This window comes from Sabethes cyaneus, chromosome 2 (genome assembly GCF_943734655.1).
Source record: "Sabethes cyaneus chromosome 2, idSabCyanKW18_F2, whole genome shotgun sequence".
NCBI lineage: Eukaryota > Metazoa > Arthropoda > Insecta > Diptera > Culicidae > Sabethes > Sabethes cyaneus.
Genome location: NC_071354.1, coordinates 61,659,518 through 61,684,108, shown reverse-complemented (window position 1 = coordinate 61,684,108; position 24,591 = coordinate 61,659,518). Strand labels below are relative to the sequence as shown.

The 24,591-nt window shown below is 38.5% G+C and overlaps 1 protein-coding gene across 1 annotated transcript in view; it reads right to left on the bottom strand.

The window, feature by feature from the left end:
• LOC128735487 (protein Teyrha-meyrha-like) overlaps positions 1 to 24,271 on the bottom strand; it is a 48,315-nt gene extending 24,044 nt beyond the window's left edge. The window contains exons 1-3 of the mRNA XM_053829968.1: positions 24,155 to 24,271; positions 14,997 to 15,227; positions 14,739 to 14,937 (exon numbers count right to left, since the gene is read on the bottom strand). Coding sequence (XP_053685943.1) covers positions 14,739 to 14,937; positions 14,997 to 15,227; positions 24,155 to 24,271 — 547 coding nt within the window. The remainder of the gene's footprint in view (positions 1 to 14,738; positions 14,938 to 14,996; positions 15,228 to 24,154) is intronic.
• Between the last annotated feature and the right edge of the window lie 320 nt (positions 24,272 to 24,591).

Sequence of the window (24,591 nt, the reverse complement as noted above, 5' to 3'; positions counted from 1 at the left end):
TCTTCCAGCATTCTAGGAAAACTGCTTGTGCTAGAGAGAGATTGAAAATTGTTTTTAAAGGCGCGCAGAGGGTATCGGCACACTTTATCAAAACAATTGAAGGAATTCCGTCAAGCCCAGGCGTAATTGAAGGCTTCATTTTTCTAAAGCCTCCTGCATCTGCATAATTAAATACACAGTTACTCATTGGCATCATACCAGTGGAGCCATCTGTGAGTGCCTCTTTTGTCAAAAACAAGTAACGAGAAATCGGAATAGAATACCCTTCAAACACTTTGGCTGAGACTACTGAACTAGGCTTCACGCAAACTCCTTGTGCAGCTTGCGAAAAAGTTTCCATCACGAACGAGGATATGATTGGTTGCGATGGCTGCAAAGGTTGGTACCACAGCCGCTGCGTCGGAATAATAGCTGATAATAAGTTGGATGAAAAATGGTTCTGCGAAGGAGAAAGCTGTAGAGTACTTGCCCTAGCACGTAGCACGAAGAAACTTATGGTGCTAAGAAAAAGAGTCGCGGCAAGAAGAACACCGATGATGCTAATCGTTACTGTGTCAGATCCGATCATGCGATCTTCGTAGAGCAAAGTTTGAAAGAGATGGAGCAATTTTTTGTTGGCTAGCCATCACATCGTCTAACATACTGCTGAAGCGTTTGGCACACACGTTACAGATTCCTTGGGTAGAATTCGAAGAATCGGTATCCTAAAACATGGTTGACTGCGGACCACATTCTTCCCGTTTCTCTTTGACAAACGTCCAAAAACGTTTAGGATGGTGGATGAACCGCCTTTAAGGCAAGTTCAATTTGTATAGCTTGTTAATTAAGACAACTCATTCTCGTAAGAAAAAAACCTGATATTATTCGTGGCTGTCCGAAAGTTGTATCGCTTCTGCCAATTTAGTTCCAAAATTCGAACACTGTCGCTAATATCTTTAAAATAAAGTATTAATCATTGCAGTTCTCTCTAATCTCTTAGTCTAGCACCTCTTTTCTCCAGTAGTCTCTTTTTTCCAGCACCTACTGATTTCCAACAAGGAGTCTTACAGTTGAATATTATACAATTTCGGATAAAGGACATTCCATCCAATATGATGATGTATAGGTAATTAGCACAAGATTTTATCCTATTAGCAATGTTAACCAACATTTCATGGTGAAGTGTCCGAAATTTAAATCAGAACTGTACATGGGTTGAACTCGCAAAAAAGTCTTATTCAAGGTTTTGTAGCAAAAAACTGCCTAATTAAGTCCTACGTCACAACCCTTTAAATTATTTTCCTTCGTGATATTTCAATGAAAGTTTGACAGTTCTTTGCAAAAATTCAACCAATACGGTCGACTATCAAAGAGCAACCTGCAGTGCGACGTTGCACCTCCTTTAACGAGGAAAACGTGATCGAGCTTTCAGCATATTATTTTTTACCGCAAACATAATCATGTATGATAAGATATGAAGCTATTTACATTGAAAAAGTACTGTTCAAGAGAGTTCACTTCCTTAGGCTGCAATTCTTTGAAGCTGCCTTTCCACAATTACCTCTTCACTCGCAATCGCAACAAGAGGAGGTTGGTCCTAAAGACCTAGCACAAATTACTACAAAAGGCTTCGCTTTATAGTCAGAAACCATTGCTGCCGCAAAACCTCTTGCGCTGCTAGTACTATGGCAGCACGCGTGTTGACTCTCACTTTCGAGGGTCCTGCAAAAGTACGTTGTTGTATGCCTTTTGCAGACGGCCACAGATATAGAGATACTTCAGTTACACTGGCGCGAGTGACATAATAAGTGCAATAAAAACGAGAGCTGGTAGGAATGAATTGATCAACAAAATATAATAAAATGAAAAGTCATTCATTATTCGAACTGTGCGCACAGAACAACGGAATCGGAGGGAACCAACCAAAGATGAAAGGACAATTTTCCGTTTTTATGATCTTGTCGTCGGTTGCTCTTTTTCGTTGCGGCATGCATCGGATGCTATTGAAGAGTCGATTGTCCCTCTCGTTATTCCCCGCAGGACGCGGTCGTCCGTCCGGGTGCGGTGATTTTGGAGTGATTTTTAACAATGGTCTAATTGACAAATTACTAGGGGTAGGAAACTGTTTCAACTGCTTCTTCCATGCAAAACAAGGGGTTTTCCCGTGTCCCACATTTCGGCTCCAGATTCCGAGCGGCGCTGTGTCGGTATAACAAAGCGAGCGAACGAGCGTTGGCTGTGCGGTTTTCCAATTTCAATTAGCACAAAACAAATTCATAAATAATTTTTCCCGTTTCTGGCTCATCCGATCCGGCTGATAGGTAGGTAGGTAGGTAGGTAGCATCATCAAACGGCTCGATACGGTACAATGGCAATTGAGCAACCAACCAACCAACCAACAAACCAGCCAGGAACCGAACGGAGCTGCGTGACTTTGGAAATATTTTGGTTGACTGTCTCTTTGATTTTTCCCTCGGGGTTTTGCCAGAAATAGCGAGCTGACGAGTGCTAACTGCCAGGTGGTACAGTGTAGAATGTGTAGTAATCTAGCAACAGTGCAGGGGTTACACAGGATAACATCGATTATTTTATGAGTGCTGTATTATTTGATTTATTGCATTGAGAGTGTTTGCTTTGAGATGATTTTCGCATGGCAGGAAAATCGAGTATTGTGGACAGAAGCGGAGCACAGAATGTACAAAAAATATACATTTCTTAGTTATATTTCATACCTATTTGTATTTATCTAGTTTCGTAAGAGCTAAACACTTATTTCAGAGTTTTAATTTTTGTTATCAATAATTATTGGAGTCCGATAGCCAATCAAAATACTAAAATGCGATAGCTAAATGCTAACATGTGAACAGAAAAGCTGTAGCCCGTAAAACCATATTACACTGCATATGACAGTGTAATTTTATTGAGAAATCTTGGTGTCAAACTCAGCAAAAATCGTGCAGTAAAAGTTTCTTTAAAGGTTAAATTTATAGCACACTTTCCCCACAGTATAATCTCATAAATAGTTCATTGAATGCACTTTCTCTCAATAAATTTTTCGTGTGGTATCAAGTATAAAGAAAAACGTGAATACATCACCACCAAGCAGTAATTCGGCAACCATCACAGCATCTTGCATCGAGGATGATCATCGTCTTCATTACTGCTTTCGGCTACTTATCAACGCAAACGGTCAGTCATATTAGATGTTCATAACTGACGGCACTCTGGGATGTCCGGCTTTGCAGTCGTGCCGAACGTGCATGCTCGGGAGAGCTTTTATGATCATTTAGTACATTGTAAAAATATATTTTTACAGCTCCCTCAGGAGTGGTTTTGAGTTCGGTTGAACGTTCAACGCTCTGTGAAAAGTAGGATGCCATACACGGATGCGTTTGCGTCTTACGTCTTACTGCAGCGGGCAAGCATGTGATATCTTAAGAATGTTAAAAGCTTTTAAAGGTTATTTAGAATTTGGGGGAAGTATCTAAAATTTGTTCGAGGTTTACTGCTCAAACACAAAATCGATGAGAAAAAGCATCACATCTTCGTACAAATTTCCTCTCTAAACTTAGATAATGAACTGCATTCAAAAGCGGACAGTTGTACCGAACATCCTTCAAACATCACATAGATATACGTTCAAAAAATGTTCTTGACCATCGCTAGACTCACACGAAAATGCTGCCTCCACGTAGTTATTTGAACTCTTTGGCCACACTCGCTAGTCGCTGACCACTAATATGTGATTTCTTTATTCGACGCACGTTCCAGCGAATTTTAAATTGCGACAAAATTTTCGAAACGTGATTTCAACGTGAATCAACGCGTTTTGGAATCCTGCATAGAATCTATGGTTATCCAGAAAGTGGGAGCGCAACCCGATGGAAACCGTTCCTAGCAGCAGCAGTGGAGGTTGAGTTATTGATATTTCAACTTCCCGAGTTCACCATTCTTCGTTGCACCGCCGTCGACCGTCGCTGGTGGCTGAGGGCAAACGACTCTGATTGAATCATTTTCCACACAAATAGAACCGTGGGTTAACATCGTCAATTGATGGCGACAGCAATGTTCGGTGGCACATTTTGCCGCACTGATCAGTCACATTTGCATCATAGCAAAAATTGGATTCGTAGGGCCACTGTTTGGAATCCACGATGGGAATCATACAAACATTCAAATAAACTTTGCCTCATTTCGTGTGATCAGCTCGCAGTTGAAAATTCCTAACGACCGTCTGCGATACAAAAATATATCCATCAGCTAATGGCCTTTCAGTATTTAAAGACCTTAACGGTCATTCATCGTCACTAGAAGATTGCTTTTATAATAAGTAAACCGAGTGTTAATTTAAGTAGAAAATGCCACGCAAATTGAAAATTATTTTCAGAATAAATCACCGCACACTCGTACTCGTACTTATTTTTGACACTGCGTAGTCACTGAACGGAAAATTGAAATGTTCTAATTTTCTTTTTCACATTCTGTTCTCTTCTTCGGAACAAAAATTCACTACATAATCACTCGTATCAAGCAGTTTTATTACTTGTATCGGTTCTTCTACTACGTTCCAATTTGATAAATGTCGCGCTGACACATTGATCCCGAAGCGGTTTATTAGATTGTGTTGTCATCTGATTGCACCCCTCGTGGAGTCAAGCACCTTGAAAATTGCTTCACTTCTGATGTGAATTTCTCAACTGTGCTGTACTGTACTGTACAGTTTAAAAGGTGAGGGTGAAAAATTTTCAATTTATCGAACAGGAAAATGATAAACGTAAAAACTGGATTGATTCAGCATCGCACCGCAGAGGCAAGCTGTCATTCATACACACATCCGAGGATGATGACGATGTCGAGTGTCGAGTAACGCGCCACCCTTCCTTCGCGCTGGGCTGCGCTGGACCGAACCGAACCGAACCGAAATCCCTATCCTGCGAACCGACCCCAACCACATCAAACGCCGTCACGGTAAGAGGGAATGCAACCGTCACTTATTGGCACGGCTGACGACTGGCAGACTGGCTTTGGTTTGGGACTGTCTGCCGGCGGTTTCATCGGCATCCATCACATACCCACTTACTTGGCAATCATCGGTTGGAGTGTGAAAATCAGTGCTGTAAAATTGTTCGCCCACGAGTATCGCGCCGGGAAATGAGATGAGAGAATTACAAATTCGTTTGGCGTATCCTACTACGTGGAAAGTGACGAGTAGAACACGCGCAAATTATCTTCGACGCACCGACGGACAGTCCCAAATTGTACCAGAGTTATCATCGTCCATCAGTGGTTATTTACGAGTGCTTATCAACACGTGTCCACCGCCTATGGACAGAGGCAATCAGAGATTTAAGTAAATTTCCTCTGTCAGTTCAAGTTCAAGCGCTAATGACACGATTGAAAGTGCATTTCCTGGACTGACCTCAACCAGCTGCTAGGTTGTAGGCTGGATGAGTCGTTGAAAGACCAAGTTCGCTGCAGAGCATCAATTCTAACTTCATAATAGGGTTTGCATCATCGCAGGTGAGCTTTGAATCGTGGCACATCGTTGATTACCATCAGATACAATAAGCCTTTTCAACCCGGAGTTCAATCCAATAGTACTCTGTCTCTAGCTCCAATTTGGCTGAAATATGGGAAGTGGAAAAAACTAAAACAGATTTACACCCAATCAAAATTTATATCGATTGTTTTGCGTAATAATGCTAGCTGTATTAATCTATTACAGTATTTGCTTGAATCGTTTAGGATCTTCGGATCTTACACGAAGTTTGTACTCCAGAGATGTTGAAGAATTAAAACTATTAGCATAGCATTGTTCAAAATTAGTTTATTTTAGTTTATTGACTGTCATACGCGATTAATCAAAGTGAGCTAAGATCTATTTAAATGCCTTTTTATTGAAAAAATCCTACCAGCCAAACTTCCTACGTTTTTTCATGCGACGCAGAAGAAAATGTCGATTAATCGTTTCAATTTCCGTCATTCATAAACTGGAATTGACTCACGCAATGCACTGTCGTTATTCTGCAGTCGGGAAAACTTGCATGACCAGCAGAAATTTTTGCAGAATAATATTTGTCTTGCCGTCCTACACAAATCCATGCGCGCTAATTTCACAAACATTGTTGTGATTTTGATTTCGGACGATGAAAAATTTTGATGAACGGATTTTAAAACGGTGCGATGAATTTAAGAAATAAAGTCAGTTGCGTAATTTCAATAAAGTGCTTTGATAACTGCTTTTTAGTGAATTCAAAATGCACGGATGGGAAAGTAAGTGCGTTTGAGTCAAATCAGCACATGAACTTTTGGAGAATTAAATAAATCCATCCAAGAAATGATGAAAATAAGAGTGGCTTTACTTAATACGACGGGAATTAGAAATCAATCCTAACATTTTTCGTAATGTCACTGAATTAGGAATTCGCTCGTGAGTTAGTTCAACTGTTGAATTGTTCCAATACCACGGTTTGTGATGTCCGAAAACAATTTGGAGAACGTCTGACCATTAACAGGCAACCAAAAAGTGGCAGTATTCAGTAAAGCATCCTATACCCAACTCATTCGAAAAATTTAATGGTTCATTTAGAACATGGAATCAGCAGTCATCGAGAATTGTTAAAAATGGTAGGAATTTTGCAATGCTATGTTTAGAATGCATACAAGATGGCCAGTTTGAGATCGAAAAATTCCCGAAAAAGTTTCTCGTTCGGCAAGCAGCTGCGGACTGAAGAGTCTCAAAATATTTTAAAATAAATTTGAAATTTCTATAGAAATCTGTGGCACTTTACGAATCCATTATTTTTTATGCGAAGTAATGTCTGCCAATCAGGATGTTCTGATTTGGTGTGGTTCTTTTACACTTAATTAGATAATTAATTACACTTAATCTAAGCGTTTCGGGCACAAGACAAGCTGATTGAGACATATGTTTAATAAGACTCGAGTAAGGTATTTCGATGGTATTTAGATGCTGATTGAAGTAGGTAGGCTTGTGAAAGTTTGCGAGCTATCAAAAGCGTGGATCCGGCGCGAATGGTTTTTTATGTTATTTTCCTGAATTCTTGATTTTGAAAGATGATAACTCTTGAACGCATGGTCAGTGTTAACATGTCAAGAAGTTTCTCGGTTGTGCAGCATTTTGGTCGTGGCCGGCATCATTATTGGCCAGATAAAACGTAATGAATCAGGGTAGTTGCACAATGGAAATGGGCATGCTCTTCCCAAGCGCCAATCATTTAATCCGTTTACAATTTTACTGCTTTGTTCATTCATTCACGGTGTGTCACTACGGGCAGCCTAGACTACCTAGGCTAAGTAAATCTATTAGCAAAAGTTTAAGCATGAGGTTGTTGGATTTTTTTGGCCCAACTTGATAAACTACACTATTCAAGTTTGACCAAACAGTGGTACAACAACAATGGCGTCACTGTGATTCGTAAGGAATGGAATCCCGCCAACATCCCGCAGCTGAGGTCAATTGTGGAACACTGGTCGGTTGTAGCAGTAAAATTAAAAACAACGAGGACAAAGCGGCGAGAAAATGGAATTTGGCTGCCAAACAAGTGGGAAAAAAGCTGGTGCTATTAATGATGGGTCGTATTCGAGAAAAAATTGAGAGACGGGCTATGATAATAAGTAAGACGGCCTAAGGCTTGTCGACTTCGCCGCCTCCTAGAACGTGACCATACATAGTATCTTTTTCCAGCATAACCTCCGCCATGGGTACACCTGGTGATCACCCAACTAGACGGAATCACAAATCGACCACGTTCTGATAGATGGTCGGCACTTTTCAGACATCAACGACAACAGGCGAAGAATCTATCGGAGCGCTAACATTGGTTCGGACAACAACCTAGTGAATAGTGATCGCAGTGGTGGCCACGGTATAAGCAAAATATGGGCAAAATCAGATCTCCTCAATAGATCCGCGGCCCAGAATCACTTGTGACATTAATAAATTCAACCTATACTTCCCGTCCACCATCCATCAAACCAGTCCGCTGGCTGCAGTTTGGCCATCACTGATCTAACGCGACTGAAGCATCTGGATGTCGCCGACTTCCGGATGTAAAAACTGCTATTATTGGCGTAGAGCGAAAACGTATAAGGCCCTGTGGTACCGAATCGACGTAACGAATGGTTTGACGAGTGCCAGCAGATTATGGATGAGAAGAACGCAGCACCGGTTTAAATGCTGCGTAGAGCCACCCATCAGAATGTGGAGCGGAGACAGCAAATCCGACTTTTCTAGGAGGAGAAGTGCCACCAGAAGGATAAGGAGTGCGAACAACTCGAGCAGCTGTACCGCTTTCACGATACGCGGAAGTTCTACCAGAGACTCAACGAATCTCGCAAAGGCTTTGTGCCGCGGGCGAAACTGTGCAGAAATAAAGATGGAGATATTTTGACTGACGACTGTGCGGTGATCGCAAGCTGGAAGCAGCACTACGATGAACACCTGAAGACCATAATAGTGGAGGAAGTGACCTTATTGATGTAGAAAGCAACGCAGATGTGCCACCGCTATCGATAAGCGAAGTTAAGGAAGCCATCCAGCGACAGAATAACAACAAAGCAGCAGGAAAGGATGGCATTGGAGCGGAACTTATTAAAATGGGCCTGGACAAGTTTGCCAGCTTTTTGCATCAATTTACTGTCAAGATTTGGGATACAGAACGATCTCCGGAGGAATGGAAAGACGGGGTTATTTGCCCTATCTATAAGAACGGTGGTAAGCTGGATTGTGAGAACTACCGAGCGATCACTATCTTGAATGCCGCTTACAAAGTGATATCTCAAGTCATTTTCCATCGACTATCGCCAATTAACCAATAGATTTGTAGGAAGTTATCAGGCCGACTTCATGGAGGGTCAGTCTGCAATGGACCAAATCTTCACCCTGCGTGCCGCGAATTCCGAGTCTCCACGCATCACCTGTTCATTGATTTTAACGCCGCATATGATAGTGTAAACCGACAAGAGTTATGGAAAATTGTGGACCAAAACGGCTTTCAGCACTGAAACGCTTATTAGACTCCAGTGTTGGAATCCAGTGTTGTGTGAGAATCTCAGGTGGATTGTTGGACCCATTCGCATCTCGCAGGGGACTCTTTCCTGCTTGATATTCCACATTGTGGTTGAAGGTGAGCAGATTGGGTTGAAGATAAATCACCCAGTTTGACAATTAGTTGATGCAGACAGCCGGCCAACTTGTCCGGGCCCATTTTAATAAGTTTCGCTCCAATGTCATCCTTTCCTGCTGCTTTGTTGTTCTTCAGCCGCTGGCTGGCTTCTTTAACTTCCCTTATCGATGGGGGTGGCACATCTTCGTTGCTTGCAGCACCAAGGAGGTCACTTACTCCACTATCATTGTCCGCCTGCACGCCATTCAGGTGTTTATTATTTTTTTACGATTGATACACGCTTTGCTTAATATTCGTTTCTAAGTCCTCAGCACCAAGCACTTCAGAAGTCAAGTTATCACAATCAAAATAAAGCTGCGAATCGTCAGCAAAACTATGTAGAGTATGTTGCTGCTTTGTCGTAATTGCCTATTCCCGTCCTATCCAACACAAATTATTAAAAATATCAGTGATTTTTATGACACACAATGCAAAATTAGTTACTCCCTAACATTTTAGTTTGTTAACTATCATACACGATCAATCAAAGTGAGCTGAGATTTATTTAAATGCCATTTTTCATTAAAGAATTCCTAGCACCCAAATTTCCTACGTTTTTTCGTGCGACGAAGAAGAAAATGTCGACTAATCGTTTCAATTTCCGTCATTCATAAAATGTAAATAACTCACGTAACTCATTGTCGTTATTCTGCAGCCAGCAAAACTTGCATGACCTGCAGAAATTTTGCAGAATAACATTTGTCATGCCGTCCTACACAAATACATGCGCACTAGCTTCGTAAACATTATTGTGATTTTTATTTCGGACGATGAAAAATTTTGATGGACGGATTTTAAAACGGTACGACGAATTTAAGTTGCGTAATTTGAATAACATGCTTTAATAATCGCTTTTTAGTGAATTCAAATGGTACGGATCGGAAGATAAGTGTGTTTGAGTCAAATCACCAGCAGAACTTTTGGAGTATTCATTAAATCCACCCAAGAAATGATGAAAATTAGAGTGGCTTTCCTTACTACGACAGGAATTGGAAATAAATCCTATCTGGTAAAAGTTTAAAACATTTGGTAGGTCGCCTAAATATAAGAAAAATAGGATTAGTCCGAGAATCGAACCTTGCAGAACGCCAGAAACGATAGGCTATAAGTAAGAGTTATTCGGTCATTTAACAAAATGGTCAAAATCAATTTGATTCGATAAGTTTAGCTGAATGATTATAGAAAACGTAATAAGATTGTAATTTAGTAGACATTCTTTTATGCGTAATAGTATTAAATGTCTTGACGAATAGACTAATGATTTATGTATTTTGGACAGGCGTTACGCGTACGCTATTTTGGACATTTCCATTTGATTTTGCCGTAAATGTCCAAAATAGCATATCTCAAATCACCATTGCGCTTTTAGTAGGGTATTGTCGTTATCGTCGTTTTAGTAACACATGATATCTATTATACAACCATTGTAAAACTTCTTACTGTGATAGCTAACTTTTCACAATATTGTGAGTTTCAATCGTGTATTCAAAACACCCGTACTGAATTCAGTGACTAAATCTTACAAAAAAAAGTTTTCCAGGCGCAATGAATTTTTCTTCAAGAAATGACTCATGAAATGCAATTATCGAAATAAATTTTGAAAATGTATGAAGTGTTTTGGTCAACACCGCCAACCCCGTCTAACCCCAATAGCAAGAGAACTCGTAGGACAGTAGCAGGCGGGTTTTATGAGGCTCGTGCTACTACGGATCAAATTTTTACTCCGAAAAATCCTCTAGAAATGTCGAGAGTACAACGTGCTTACGCATCTTATTTTCGTGGATTTCAGGGCAGCATACGATGTAGTTGAGCGCGAACGGCTATGGTATATATGGTAGGAAGAGGCTCCAGAGAAAGCAACGTTTGCCTTCCACGGACAGTGACTATTAACGGCGATGAACTGGAAGTGGTTGATGAGTTCGTATATTTGGGATCTCTTGTCACCGCCGGCAATAATACGAGTAAGAAGATTCAACGACACATTCAAGCTGGAAATCGAGTTTAGTTTTCCCTCCGTAAGACGTTTCGATCAAGAAACATACACCGCCGCACAAAGCTGACGATGTACAAAACGCCCGGTGGTATTTGACCGGCCGTATTTGAACGAAAGGTGTTACGGCAGACTACAAACGGATAGCGGATGCATTTAAGCTAAAAACAAAATACCATGCGTCTCCATTGCATTTTTGCAACTGCTTTTTTTAGTATATCTCAACCACCGTAAACCAGCTGGGGAAACCATTGGGAGATAAGCACATTGTTTAATCTTACCTTAAAAAATAAAGTTTAGGTTTAGTGAAACACAGTGAACAATTATCGAAAATCCGTTCTCGATGAACAATGGTGTTTTACAGACGTAGAATTTTATTTACGGCAAACATTTTAAATATCTAACAACAATGATAGGAAGCATTTTGAGGACAGCCTAACGTTTAACGGTTTGGATAAACATGCAGTTTTCACAGTAATTTACACGGCTGTTCGGACATAGACAACGCTATGACATACTGGCTTTTAGATCGGATAGAAATGGCATTTCTTCCGTCTAGGTGTGCTACTTGCATGCTAATCACTGCAATAAACCCGATCCTAATATAGCCGTAAATAGTTTTGTGCATTATGCACGTACAGTTATTTAACCTCTAAACTGCATATGGCTTAATGCAGCGAAAATAGTTTTCATATTATTGCCTCAATCAACGCTAATTAATTGCTGATTAAATTAGTAATACAAACCTACCAACCAGTAGTTGACCGGAGCCATCAAGCCGCAAAAGGCTAAATGCCATAGGTACAATCAACGCAGTGCAGTCCTGCGGACAGGAGAGAGATTGCTTAGGATGAGCATCAGTTTCGTCGTGGCTCATTTGGACTGAACGGTTATAAAGTTTTATTATTGGATTTACCGCCCGCCGGCAGTCTTTTGGCTTTGCGGAAGGGTCTGCAAGTCATTGGCCGTGCCGTGCCGCTACTGCGGTACGGTTCTTCAATCGAAAGCAAAATTAACTTCCACTTTGCCAAGGCAAATTATGAACCTACATTTCGGCGAAGATCTAAAAATAGGAAGTTGTTTGGTGCTTCCGAAAATTTAACACCCAAGTCGACTGAACTCTCCTGTACATACATATGTATCTGCACTGGCTAGCAGAACGTTGAACCATGCATTAAATCGGCCTGTGACAGAGAACTGATTCAATTCTAAACAATTGTGGAATCCAAACAAAGGCGGAATTTCCAGCTGCAACCAGCTGCTGTGGGCGACTATAAATATACTATCATATCCAATGTTTACAACCATTAACGTGGGTGCTAATGAGTGCGTTCTGATTTACGAAGTTTGGATTATTCTTTCGCTATAACTGCGGCCTAATCCCTTTCTTGTCGTTAAGTCGAAGTTGGTATGTGGCAGATAAAATAGCAAATAATTGGTTAAAACTTTAATATTTTTACCGTGTAAAAATATAATATGATGGTGTCAATGTTTACAAACCAATTAATCGGAGCGACTCTTTGAATCGAACAAAGCGAAGCCACTTGGCATTACGTAAACAAATGTTCTAGCCGTCTAAATATCTGACACTTTGTTTTCATTGCATAGAACCGAACATGTATCCACATTGATTGTATGTATTTCGTCGCAGTTTTCCTTTGAAACTGATCAGTTTATTTATGTTGCTCGGCATGTATGCTCATTTGTAAAGCGACTTTTCCCCTTTTACCGCCCATAACGTGAACAGAAAAAACCATTAATAGGATCTTCTTCTTGTATGGTGATTATATCGAACCGTAGCTTGCGGTTGAGTTGTTTTAAATTCGAAATCCAATTCTCTTAAACATCACCACCATTTGGGTTGGGTGTGATGAAGACGTTTCGGATTTTCATCCACTTAGCGAAGCGTCCTGGAAAAAAGAGGTATGCAACCATTTGGTCAAAGCATAATAGCATGTAGAACGAGAAAGGAAACACCGGGTCCTAGGGTTCCGAGTTACGATGTTTGACTAAACGTTATGGGTTCTCATCGCTCGCTGTTGCCGTCGTACGATCTCGTGTAGAGTGATCTTTCTATGATAGATTTTCTGCTCGATTTTTCCGTTTTGTTTTCTCTTTATGATCGTGCGAGTGGCATGTCTTCTGCATCGGCCAGATATATGGCACCTAGCTTGGTCGTAAATTTTTCCGTCTAAGGTTTTCCAGAAAATAGCCGCCCTGCAGCTGATGTGGATTGTTTTGAAATTGGTGGTAGAAAATCTTAAGAATCCATTAGGTCGAGAATGTTAATTTAAACAATGCATGCCTTCGGGACCTGCATGCGTTATTGTTGGGAAAGTGCGGTGGTCTAAAATGAGGATGTTTGCCAACTGTGCTTAATATATTAATTGCACCATAAATGGCAGCATTTGTGAATATCATTTACTTTTTATCTGAGGAATGAGCATATATTTTCAATTTTGTTAGAAAATTATGGAAGAAAAAGGTTTACCTTTTTTAGTGAAGCATTGATACAAACGGTATGCTGCCACTAGAAAGATACAGAAAAGTTCAAAATTATGACTTTTATTTGAATTTTGCTTTTGAACAAATTATTATGAAAACAATTATTTTGTTTTCAAATGCACATTTAGTGATTAAATAAGAAAAGCAAAGGTAAAGCCTTCCACCTTGTAAATTTAACAATCTCTCAACCGATAAATTTGGTAGCCGACCCACACAGTCCTTTTTAGATTTAAACGTATGATTACTCGCTCGCTTTTCAGATAATCAAATCGCATCTTAGTTAAACAAATATTAATGGAAAATCTATTGTATAAGCACAATATCTTACTTAATCGAAGCAAATGTTAAGATTATTGAATCGAGTTGGAGAATATTTATACTACTAAACCCAGCAGTTGAATCACCGCCAGTTCGGTTCACATGCCATCCGAAAATTCCATTTCAACAATCCTCTAATAGATATATCTTCGCAGGTTTGATTGCGGGCGAAGAAAATTTACGACGCCATCCACACACGTTCTGCTTCAACCCATTCGTCGTCATCGTCCCCACTATTCCCTTACCGGTCATGGAGAACCCTTTTTTCGGAAACTGTTCCCGTGCCTCCGTTCTCGTTTCCCGGCGGAGGCGTGAAATTTGATTCGGGAAATCGTAATTCATTACAAAATTGCCTTCTTTGGATATCGGTCGGAAGCCAGTTAAAAGAAGATGTCAAAGAGCATGAGAATTTTCCTATCTAAGTGCTGAAGTGTGTTCGGAAACATAAGATGTATTAGGATCTTTGCGGGCGGCCACATATGTAGGTTGTTTTTCCTTCCGGAAACTCGCTCACTGGATGAAAAATGGTGCTAACAGATTTTCAGTGAAATGTGGCACGCTTCGGCAATAATAATAAAAATTAATTATCACTTTCTTTCACTTCATGTTGTAGCACGATGTGGAAAGCCAAAAGAACATTAAAGCGATTTATGCCGACTTATTAGAACCGAGCCGTACAGTTTAACCGATATGTTACCTAATTGATTGGTATTTACTAAATGTGTTTAACCAAATGAGGGAAGTAAAATGGTACTCACGTCTGAAGCCAGGTGTCTCCGGACTTCGCTCGGGGCTGCATATTCGATCTCGATCGCCTTCTTCACTGGTTTGTCCTTCCATGGATTCATCTTTCGCCGGAGGGGACAATGATGTACAGGCGGGACTCGATGAGTCTGACGTCCGGAAGGATTCAGAACCACTGCTTCCGCCGAATAGCAGTCCCTTTGAAAAGATATTCTAATATCACTTATCGTAAACTGACCGTGGCGTGTGTGAAGTCCTTTTAAATTGCTTACTTGGTCAATTCCAAAACCTAGACATTTGGGCGGCGTGAAGGCAGACGGAAGTGGCAGGTTCGAGGGAAATGGTTTCACAAAGGCACCCCCACCGCTGAAAGGACTAGTACCACTGGCCGTCGATACGGCCGGATTCAGCGGGTGGAGAAAGTGTGGCTGGAAGCCGTGCAGCAGGTGAGCTCCGTAGCCGCTCATCAGGGAGAGATGGTGCAGGTCTTTGGCATCCGGGAGCTTAAAGAAAAAAATGGTACGTGTCATATTGCAATTTATATATTTTTGTGTATGGGTATATTATATCAAGTGTTTGGAAAATTTGAAATGTAGTCCAACACGTATGTTTTCAGGTCAAATTGAAATATATAATTTATACTGAATACAATTTACTAAATTATGCATATATTGAGCGCACAAACATCTTTGAAAACTATACAACGTCGAATGTTAAAAAATGTGATCGAATATTTTAATATTCGAAGGTAAAAAACATAGTACCATATGTTGGTTTCGTTTAAAGTGTTTTTGTCGACATTCCCCCTCATAGAAAGGAAAAAACTGTACTAAAACCAACGTTGATGCTAAGCACATTCAAACTTTTACTTAGCATCAATGTTTTGTGAATTATCTCTGCCTAACAGTGTAAGAAAATAGCTATTTTTCACTATTTGTCAAAAAATAAGAGCCCGTTGGGTGATTCTACCTACTTTAAATATGACGAAGATAATCTCATCACTCGGAGTAAATACTTTGAACTTTGAGGTCTGATCCGAACTACTTTCACTTTTTTGTGGAAGTTAGATAGCTCGATAACATGGCTGTCTGTTCATAATAGATGAAAGAATATCTTATATTTACGAAGTGAAGTTTCCGTATGACGAACTGCCGCTAGAACATGAAAATTCGTTTTAACGAAAAGTTTCGAAATATTTTACTGTTTAAATGGGTGTATAAGTAAGATTTGTTTCAATAATTCTCTACAATAATTGAAATTGAAATCGTCTGGTGTACCTCAAGGCAGTGTGCTTGGACCTCTCGTCTTTGTAATCTACATCAATGACCTGTTTGTGCTGCTTTCTTCATCGAAAATTTTTTTTGCCGACGATCTGAATTTTTTTTCGAGTGATTGCTACTTCTGTCGATTGTGTTGCTCTACAGGAAAATATTAATCATTTGCTAGCCTGGTGCAGTGATGCGCGCATCTCGATGCGGCAATCACCGTAACGGCAAAAAGTGTAAAATAATATCATACAGCCGCTGCAACACCGTTTTTCCCATGAATACAACATGGGACCTGATTGTCTGGACCGTGCTAACTCTGTCCTTCAATCTATGCGTTATTACCGACTCGAAATTGAGGTTCAACGAACATATAAATTTAGTCGCTGCTAAGTCATACACAGTGCTTGGTTTTATGTGGCGTCATGCGTCTGGATTCACTAACGTTTATTGCCTCAAGATGCTGTATTGCTCTCTTGTACGCAGCATTTTAGAGTATGCTTTTTCGGTTTGGGCTTCTTCTCACGTAACGCAGATCCTTGCGATTGAGCGAATTCAGAAACACCTTTTGCGATTCGCCTTACGTCAACTGCTGTCCCAAGTAACAATTTGGGTTTTATTACACTCTTATGATGGAATTTAATACCAAAATTGGTCATGAAAACCGCCATTCGAGTACAATAAAAGATAAAACTCACATTGTTGCTTGGAGTAGAATGATCTAGTCATTCTTTCCAGTTACGCAGACCGTTGCCAGCTGATTAACTTGGATGCCTTCTCAGTCAGACGCGTCAAACAGCAGCGTCTGTTTATATTCGACCTTATTACAGTTAACGTGGAATGTTCCGAACTCTTGTACCAGATACCGTGGAATATACCACTTCGTCGGGTTCGGAATCCACAGTTCTTGGCCTTCCAATTTTACAGAACGAGCTACGGTGCTGGTGCTCATAATAGTTTTAACGTTCCTTCAGGAACGTTTGTGACACGGTCAGTATAGACATGTATGCTCTATATATCATGGTTTGTGATATGTTTAATTTAAATTTGTTCAGAAATATATTTAATATTAGAATTCGAGGCTAAATAGATCGCTCTTTCCAGAACATAATTAGGCTTATACAAATTTGCAAAACAGTTTATGTTCTGCTCTCAAAATATTGTTGAAGGGGGGGGGGGCAGGTGCAAGAAAAAAATAATAATATCAAACCTTCAATAACTAAACAATAGAGAAGAAACCAGCGTTTATGTTTCCATATTATTAAAAATTTTGTACAGTTTTAGTTCAAATTGAACCAAACCTCAAAATGTTGCGACCAAGCACATACAGTAAGCAGAGATGAGGTAGAGATGAACCAATTTGGTAACAGTGAAGTGCCTTAGGGTCACCTTAGAGAGATACGAACGTATAACTTGACCTTCATTGGAATTTTGCTTTGAACTTGCGTGTTACTCGGTTAGTTACCTTATTTTTTGAATAATCAAAGTTCGTGTCACTTAATAGTTCTGAATTCGGTAACCACGAAATAGTATCGCAATCTAATTATAGGGTGAAAATGGTAGTTTAGATCCCTGCAACTTTTTTACTTGGAATGTATATGCTATGCTACCGAAATGTTTTAAGAAAACAAATCTCTGAATAATCATGTTTGAAACCGCTTGTTTGTTGGTCAACCTTTTAGTCATGTCATATCAGGCCAATACTGAACTGATGCTTATTCTCCAAAAATAACATGTTTACCTTTGTATATTAAGGATGCAAACCGTTTCGAAGACCGTCTGCTGTTATTCATGAGTGTCTAATATATTTTATTTCTATTTTCATCTTATCTAGTACTTATGACGGGAAAAATAATCCCACTGCAATTCGGAGATCGTAATATTCAACTAATATATTGTTTAATTGATTGTTGCCTCAATCTAATTCGGTTCTTTTAAAACAAGTTGAATTAAAATGAAACAAAATTTAAAGTAAATCAAGCCGAAAGCCTGATTGCAACCACCCCATTTTCGACGTCGGAACTTAAAGGTGCACAATAGTTGCCTGTGATTTGCAGCAGGAATCACAAAGCTTAGTTGGTGAAAGAAAGTTGATCGAGACTAACGAGATAATTACTATAACTTTGCACATATATGGATAATTTAGAGATGTAAACTCATTGAACTGTGAAAAAAACTGCTTATCACTAAAGAATGCAACATACTAATATGACACTTTATTTTATGTCCCTTCACATTTCGAAAATTTTTAAAGGGGGGGGGGGAGACATAAACTTTTTTTCAAATTTGTATAAGCCTTATTGTCACTTGTAGCATTTTTCGCGCGTAGCGTCTATCAACAGTCCTTGAAAAGAAAGGCGATTTTTTTAATGAAATAATTAACAATTCCCGTATGTTACGAAAGAAAATAAACCGCAACACATTCCATGCATATATGTCTAACTGGTGTTAATTTTTTAAACATGTCATTTATTGCAAAAATTCATCACGCACCCTGTACTATAATTACCTTGTTACACAATATTAATGGGAAAATTAAATTAGTTGTCATTTTGCTATTAAACATGATGATACATCATATTGCTATCATCATATAATTTGAACTCATCATTTTACTAGAAAAAAATTATGAGAAATTAGATTAATTTAATTATTGTAGGTTTCAAACTTGTGTTTTTAGTCTTTGACCTTGAAATGCGGTCAGACATTAACATTAATATTTTTTTAAACGGTTCAGAACTACCGTTTCAAAAAAATATATGTATTGTAGGTTCATTTACATCATAAATAGAGTATGTTAACGCATATTCTTTCAATAGAAATGAAAACAAAATGAAAGCAAAGTCAAAGTGCCATTTGGACTCGGTAACAAAACATGATTTCTAGTTGATATCGACAGCAGAATATGTAATAATTTTGATATACTTTTGTTGTCAAACCATGCTCGGGTAACGCTTTACGCGTGACGTATCAGTCTACTATTCTTCGACTAACATCAGATGCTAAGCGGCAGGAATGGTTAGAGAATGGCCGGACACTTACTTAATTGGCCTAACGTCTTATGACAAGGCCTGCGCAGTATAATTTCTCCATCTGTTTCGGTCCATGGCAACTGATGGCCGGACACTAGGATTTCTCAAAAACAAAGCTTTATAAAAATATTCGGAAAGCATGTAACAATAGTAAATTGCAAGATTTCATGCTGTCCCAATTATGACATCTTTGTTTCAAAAGGTAAACAAATGAGACATGTCGAACGGTTCAACCAATAAAACAAAGGGAATCGAGTAAATTTCATAACAGTGTAGTTGAAAATGTTTTTAATAAATAAAAGATGCAATATTGCTGAACGTTGGCTTGATAAAGTTGTTTTCCGAAACGGTTTAAATTTGACATAAAAATACAAAATTTTGATGAAAAAACTTTTTAATTTGTTTAAACTGTGTCGTGTCCCCTATGACCGGACACCAACTTATCCTCTATGATCGTACAGTAAAGTAATTAGCGAGTTTTGCTTACTTCGTCTAGAATTACTATATCTTTTATTCCTATTTAAAATGAAATTAGTTAAGCAATGCAAAAGGTAGATAAAATCAGAAAAAATTGCAGCAAAATATCAATTTCATGTCAACCTATCAACGTACCTCGCAAATGGAGTTGCCGCGTACATTTTCACGTGCATTCCGCACTACCAGCACACTCAACAAAAAATTTATGTGAATAGAACATTATTCAACTTTTATCCAGCAATCCTGCAAGGACTAGACTCACAAGATTTGTACCGTGAAAGCACAGCTTTGATATTTATTTACACGGTATGTGTCTTTAGCAAGTATTTTCAATTATGTTTCATGGAAAAATACTAAAATACCTAAATTATTTACCAAAAGTTAAAAAAATGCTTCAAAGTGTGATGTATCAGTGCACCTAATTTCGATCATCAATGATAAGGGGTGATTCTAATTCTGATCACAGGTTTATCTAATTCCGATCACGTCATGATGAGCTGTTAAAGTATAAAACTATTGTCAACTCGTACTGAATGGATCTGAAATGTATTGCATTTATGTAGTTTGACGACAATCCCCCTACCAGTCATCTTCTGCTTGCGTTAAGGGGGCATAGTACTTTTTACGTTTATCCGAAATGAAAAATTCTAAGACGACTTGAAAGTACATTAAATTATCTAGTGTTTGACCCATCCTTTTTTTAAAATTCGAACGCATAACAAAATGGCGGACATTCAAACATAAAAATAAGGTTTTTAGTAGAAAAAATTTACTTTAAACAGTTCTAAAAAATACAAAAATTGCAATATCAAAAAAAGGATGGACCAAACACTAGATAATTTTGTTGGCTTTAAAACAAAAAAAGAATCATGAGAATTGCTCGAGCCGTTCTTGAGATATTTATGGTGCCGACTTTGAAAACCTGGTTTCGAGAAAAACGGCATTGAAGTTTTTATGCGCTGTGCAATCGTTCCAGACATGCGCGGTACAAATGACTGTAACTTTGTCATTTTTTGGAATTCATCGAAACGGCTTCAAACACATATGCTAAAAATGTTAATCTTTTGATATAAACAATAAACAAATTCGATTTTTTGGAGTTGAAAAAGTACTATGCCCCCTTAATGATCATTATTACCATTAGCTTAATATTCATGAAATTTGTGTACTTAGAAGCTCGACAAGCGGATTATGAAACTTTCCTCTTCTTTTATCTTTGTTTAACTGTTATAATTACAATAAAATTGGGTCACATTCGATCTTTTCATGAAGCTTTGATCATAAATAATAGTAAAAATCAAATCAGAAAGGTTGTGTTCCAGACATGACCGCGTAGTTGGCGTAGAATTCCGTGAGGCTGGTTTTCGCGAAGAAACCGCGAATATTAAAGAATTTTTTTTACATAATATTGGTATATGTGCAGCGTAAAATAGCGAAAAGTGAGAAAAAACAAACAATATAATAATAATATTGCTGTATCGTATTTATGGTAGGTGAGCTATTTTGTGATATCAAAAACAAATATTTTTACCAGTACTTAAACCGGAGTATTTCAATATAGAAATCTGCCTCACGCATCCAGCTAATAACAAAGTTCTAGGAGAAAACTTAAGTCCTCAAAATAATATGTTATTGTTATATTAAAAGAACACGCATTAATAAGATAGTACATAACTGCGCTGTCGCTGTCGCTTTTTTGCAGCGTTAGAAAAGCAACACGTCTGAGCCTCTCAGTTGGCCTCGAGGTACCGCACTGGTCTAATAACCCGATCAAATTGAATATATCAAATTTATAACAGGATAAGTTCTAAATAATGAGTATTTTATAACAAAGTCTCCTTTGCGTTTTGTTTTAAACTTGGTCTCGTTAGCAGTTAAAATAACAAAAATTGTAACAAAATTTGCTCTAGGCTTATCACAAATATATCAAATTATGATATAATTTGATCTAGTTTATATCCATATGAGTAACAAAAATCAGTATTCTATCTTGCTGTATAACCAAATTGTAACAAAGCGATTTATAAGTAACAGAACGAGATAGAATCTTGGTAGAAAATTTTGTGCGTCGTAAGTTTTTCTATCACACTTATAACAAAGTTTGATAGAAATATCAACTTGAGCAACAATTCTGTAACATTTTTGTTAGAATCATCTGATTGGGAAGCTAGACGTCACATGTTCGAATCTCGACCGAAACAGTCAAAGGATTTGTAGCATTAGTCCTACAATTGTCCCGTACTCTTACAGGCTGCGAAGTCTGTCGTATAAAAACAGAAGGTCATAATTCCAAATCGGAATGTAGCACCGAGTCTATGCTGTGCTCTGTAGTAAGCCAAAAACACGCAAGTTTATTTTGCTTCTTTGTCTTGAATTAGTAGCAGCCACAAACTTGGTGTGTGTAATGGTCGTCCGTGACTGGGAAGCAAGACTATCATACGCAAAATGTATGGGAAATTTTTAGCTTGAAAGCTTTCGTTAGTTTTCGCTATAAAGCGATTGGCAAACAATCTTTTCAAGAAAACCGTACAATTGCTGCACCGTTTATGATCAAAATCTGTTTTAAATTGGAATAGCTATTAGCGTTCAAAATCTCTCATTCTTTCATGATTGGTGGCTTGACTCCAAATTTTGGTTGACACCCTGCCCTAAGACGTAGTTCTACGTCAAAAAATTTCGATAATCCTACCATGTTATCATGTTGCAATTAATCCTAAAATCCAAATAGGAACTTCGTTAGCTTGCATTTTGCCAGTTTATAACTTTGATATAGCGATCGGAATTAGAAGCAGAAAAAAAATGATGTTCATAATTCCGATCAATCACTTTAATGGAATAAATTCCGCCAATTCAGCATTTTTTCAGCCAAATTTGATATAGAACGGTTATATATGTTTGTATCTATTTGTTATCATAGAATACCGAAGAAGGTAATATACTTCCACGCTGATATGATCTTAGTAAATTTAATCGTGCGCTTAGCACTTTGGCTAAGAAAATACATTTTGATGGCGTTTTTGCTACTGCCTGTCGAATTTAATTTGTTTTGAAGTGCATGGTGCCTCAAAAGCAGTCATTTTTCAACAACTGACACAAAAACACATAGCACAATAACTACAACTACAACTTTGACAACTTACGCCATGACACTAAGCCGCTAAGACGGAATGAGAAAACTAATGAACCCAAATGACTTCCTCGAGGCACCTATGCATATTTTACAATCCTTAGCCAAATAAGTAGGCAAGTATTAAAACATATAGAATCTGTGCTTGCTTATGAAACTGTTTGTTTTTCTTTTCGGAAAAAGACGAAAAGGATGGTCGTGACCTCCGGGTGTTCGAAAAACAATTTTTCTGCTTCATAAATAAATTTAGACATAATATGTTTCAAATTCGCATTGCTCTTATGAACGTATAATGCTGGTTTTGGTAAGTTTTGTAGGTGTGGTACGTGTTATTTCTTGTCCGCAGCTATTCGTAACATGATAATAGACAATAGCAAAGCAAAGCAAAGCGTAGGTGCTACATTTCGTTTTTGAAACGTTTTTTTATTCGACAGATTTCACAGCCAGCTGTAAAGAGTACAGGCCAGTTGCGCGGCTAGTGTTACAATCCGATTGACTCTAACAGCTTAATTTATTTATTTATTAATAGAGGCTTAATAGAGGTAACATGTAATCGACGACGAAGAAATTCATTTCTACACAAAACCGTTCTGCAGTACCTAATAATGTGATCCAGCTAGCTAAATAATGATCGCCTAGCTAGCTCCAAGGTATGATGCTCGAATTTCGGTAGGACACTGCTGCTAGAGTCAGTCGGATCGTTGCGCTAGCGCCGTTATTGTCATGTACTCTAATAACTGGCTGCGAAGTCTGTCGATAAAGAAGGGTAATGTCTTAAACACGGTTTTGCTTTGATGAAAATGATGAAGTCTCATCATATTCTTGGAACAAGTAGTGGTTTAAGATTTAAAATATTATTCAAAGTGACGAAATCCAATAAGTGACGATCAGGTTTCACGATCATGACACTACTAAGTGTGGTTATGCGTAGTAAATATACAGATAACACTCAAGAGTTTTTTACACGGTTTATTTCTACGATTTTTGAATTAACGCGGTTTTTATGACGATTTTTGAATTAACACCGTTTTATTTTAAGACGATTTTTGAAATAACGTGTTTTTTGACAATATTTTGCGGTTTAACGTGGTTTTTTTAAACGGTTTTATTTTACACGGCACGTATCCCCCGTGTACAAAAAGACTTGAGTGTACTTCGGCTACCACGTAAACACTGATGGGAAAGCATTAGAACAGACTCTGCAGAAACACAAACGTTGTAGGCTGTAACAAGGGCCTTTTTAAAATCTGATTAACTATTGACTCGCTAGCTGACAAAAGGTGGTATTGTTTTAAACATAGGGTACGGGACGGTATTTTCAGCAGGTTTCTAAATTCAGCCTATTTGCCTTTTCTTTCGCCAATAAAAATACATACATTCGATACACTGGTGTTCGCTCTAGGATTTTTCTATAGATAGCATTAAGTTTATAATTATGTTCTCACAGAAATGTCAATGAGAGGACAACATGCCTCATGGTTATTCACTACTATTTTTACTAACTGCATGATCATGGAAAAGTCACATACTTGTCCTTGGAAGGGTCGCTGTATTCGCAGAGCATCACTTAATCCATTGGCGGCCTGGGAGAACACTACTAGTGCTGGCGATGACATGTGAGAGGTTCCATAGCTGGGATTATCCATCGCACGGATACACAAGTTGTGCTTTAGAAACTACGAACAATAACAAACATACGACGCGGCAGCATCGATCAACATGAAGCACTAATCGAAACTTGACTGTGCGATTGTCACAGATATATGATGCGTTTTAATTATGGTTACACTGCACAAATGACACAAAACTGAAACTTGTAATAATTGACTTATAACTGTAATACTAGTAAGCTCGATTGATTTAGTAACACGATCACTTAGTCAAAGATCACGTTCACTTTATGCACTGGTCTCGTACTGCCCACTGGACATGGTCGATAACACTAGCTCGCATGTGTACTGGAACT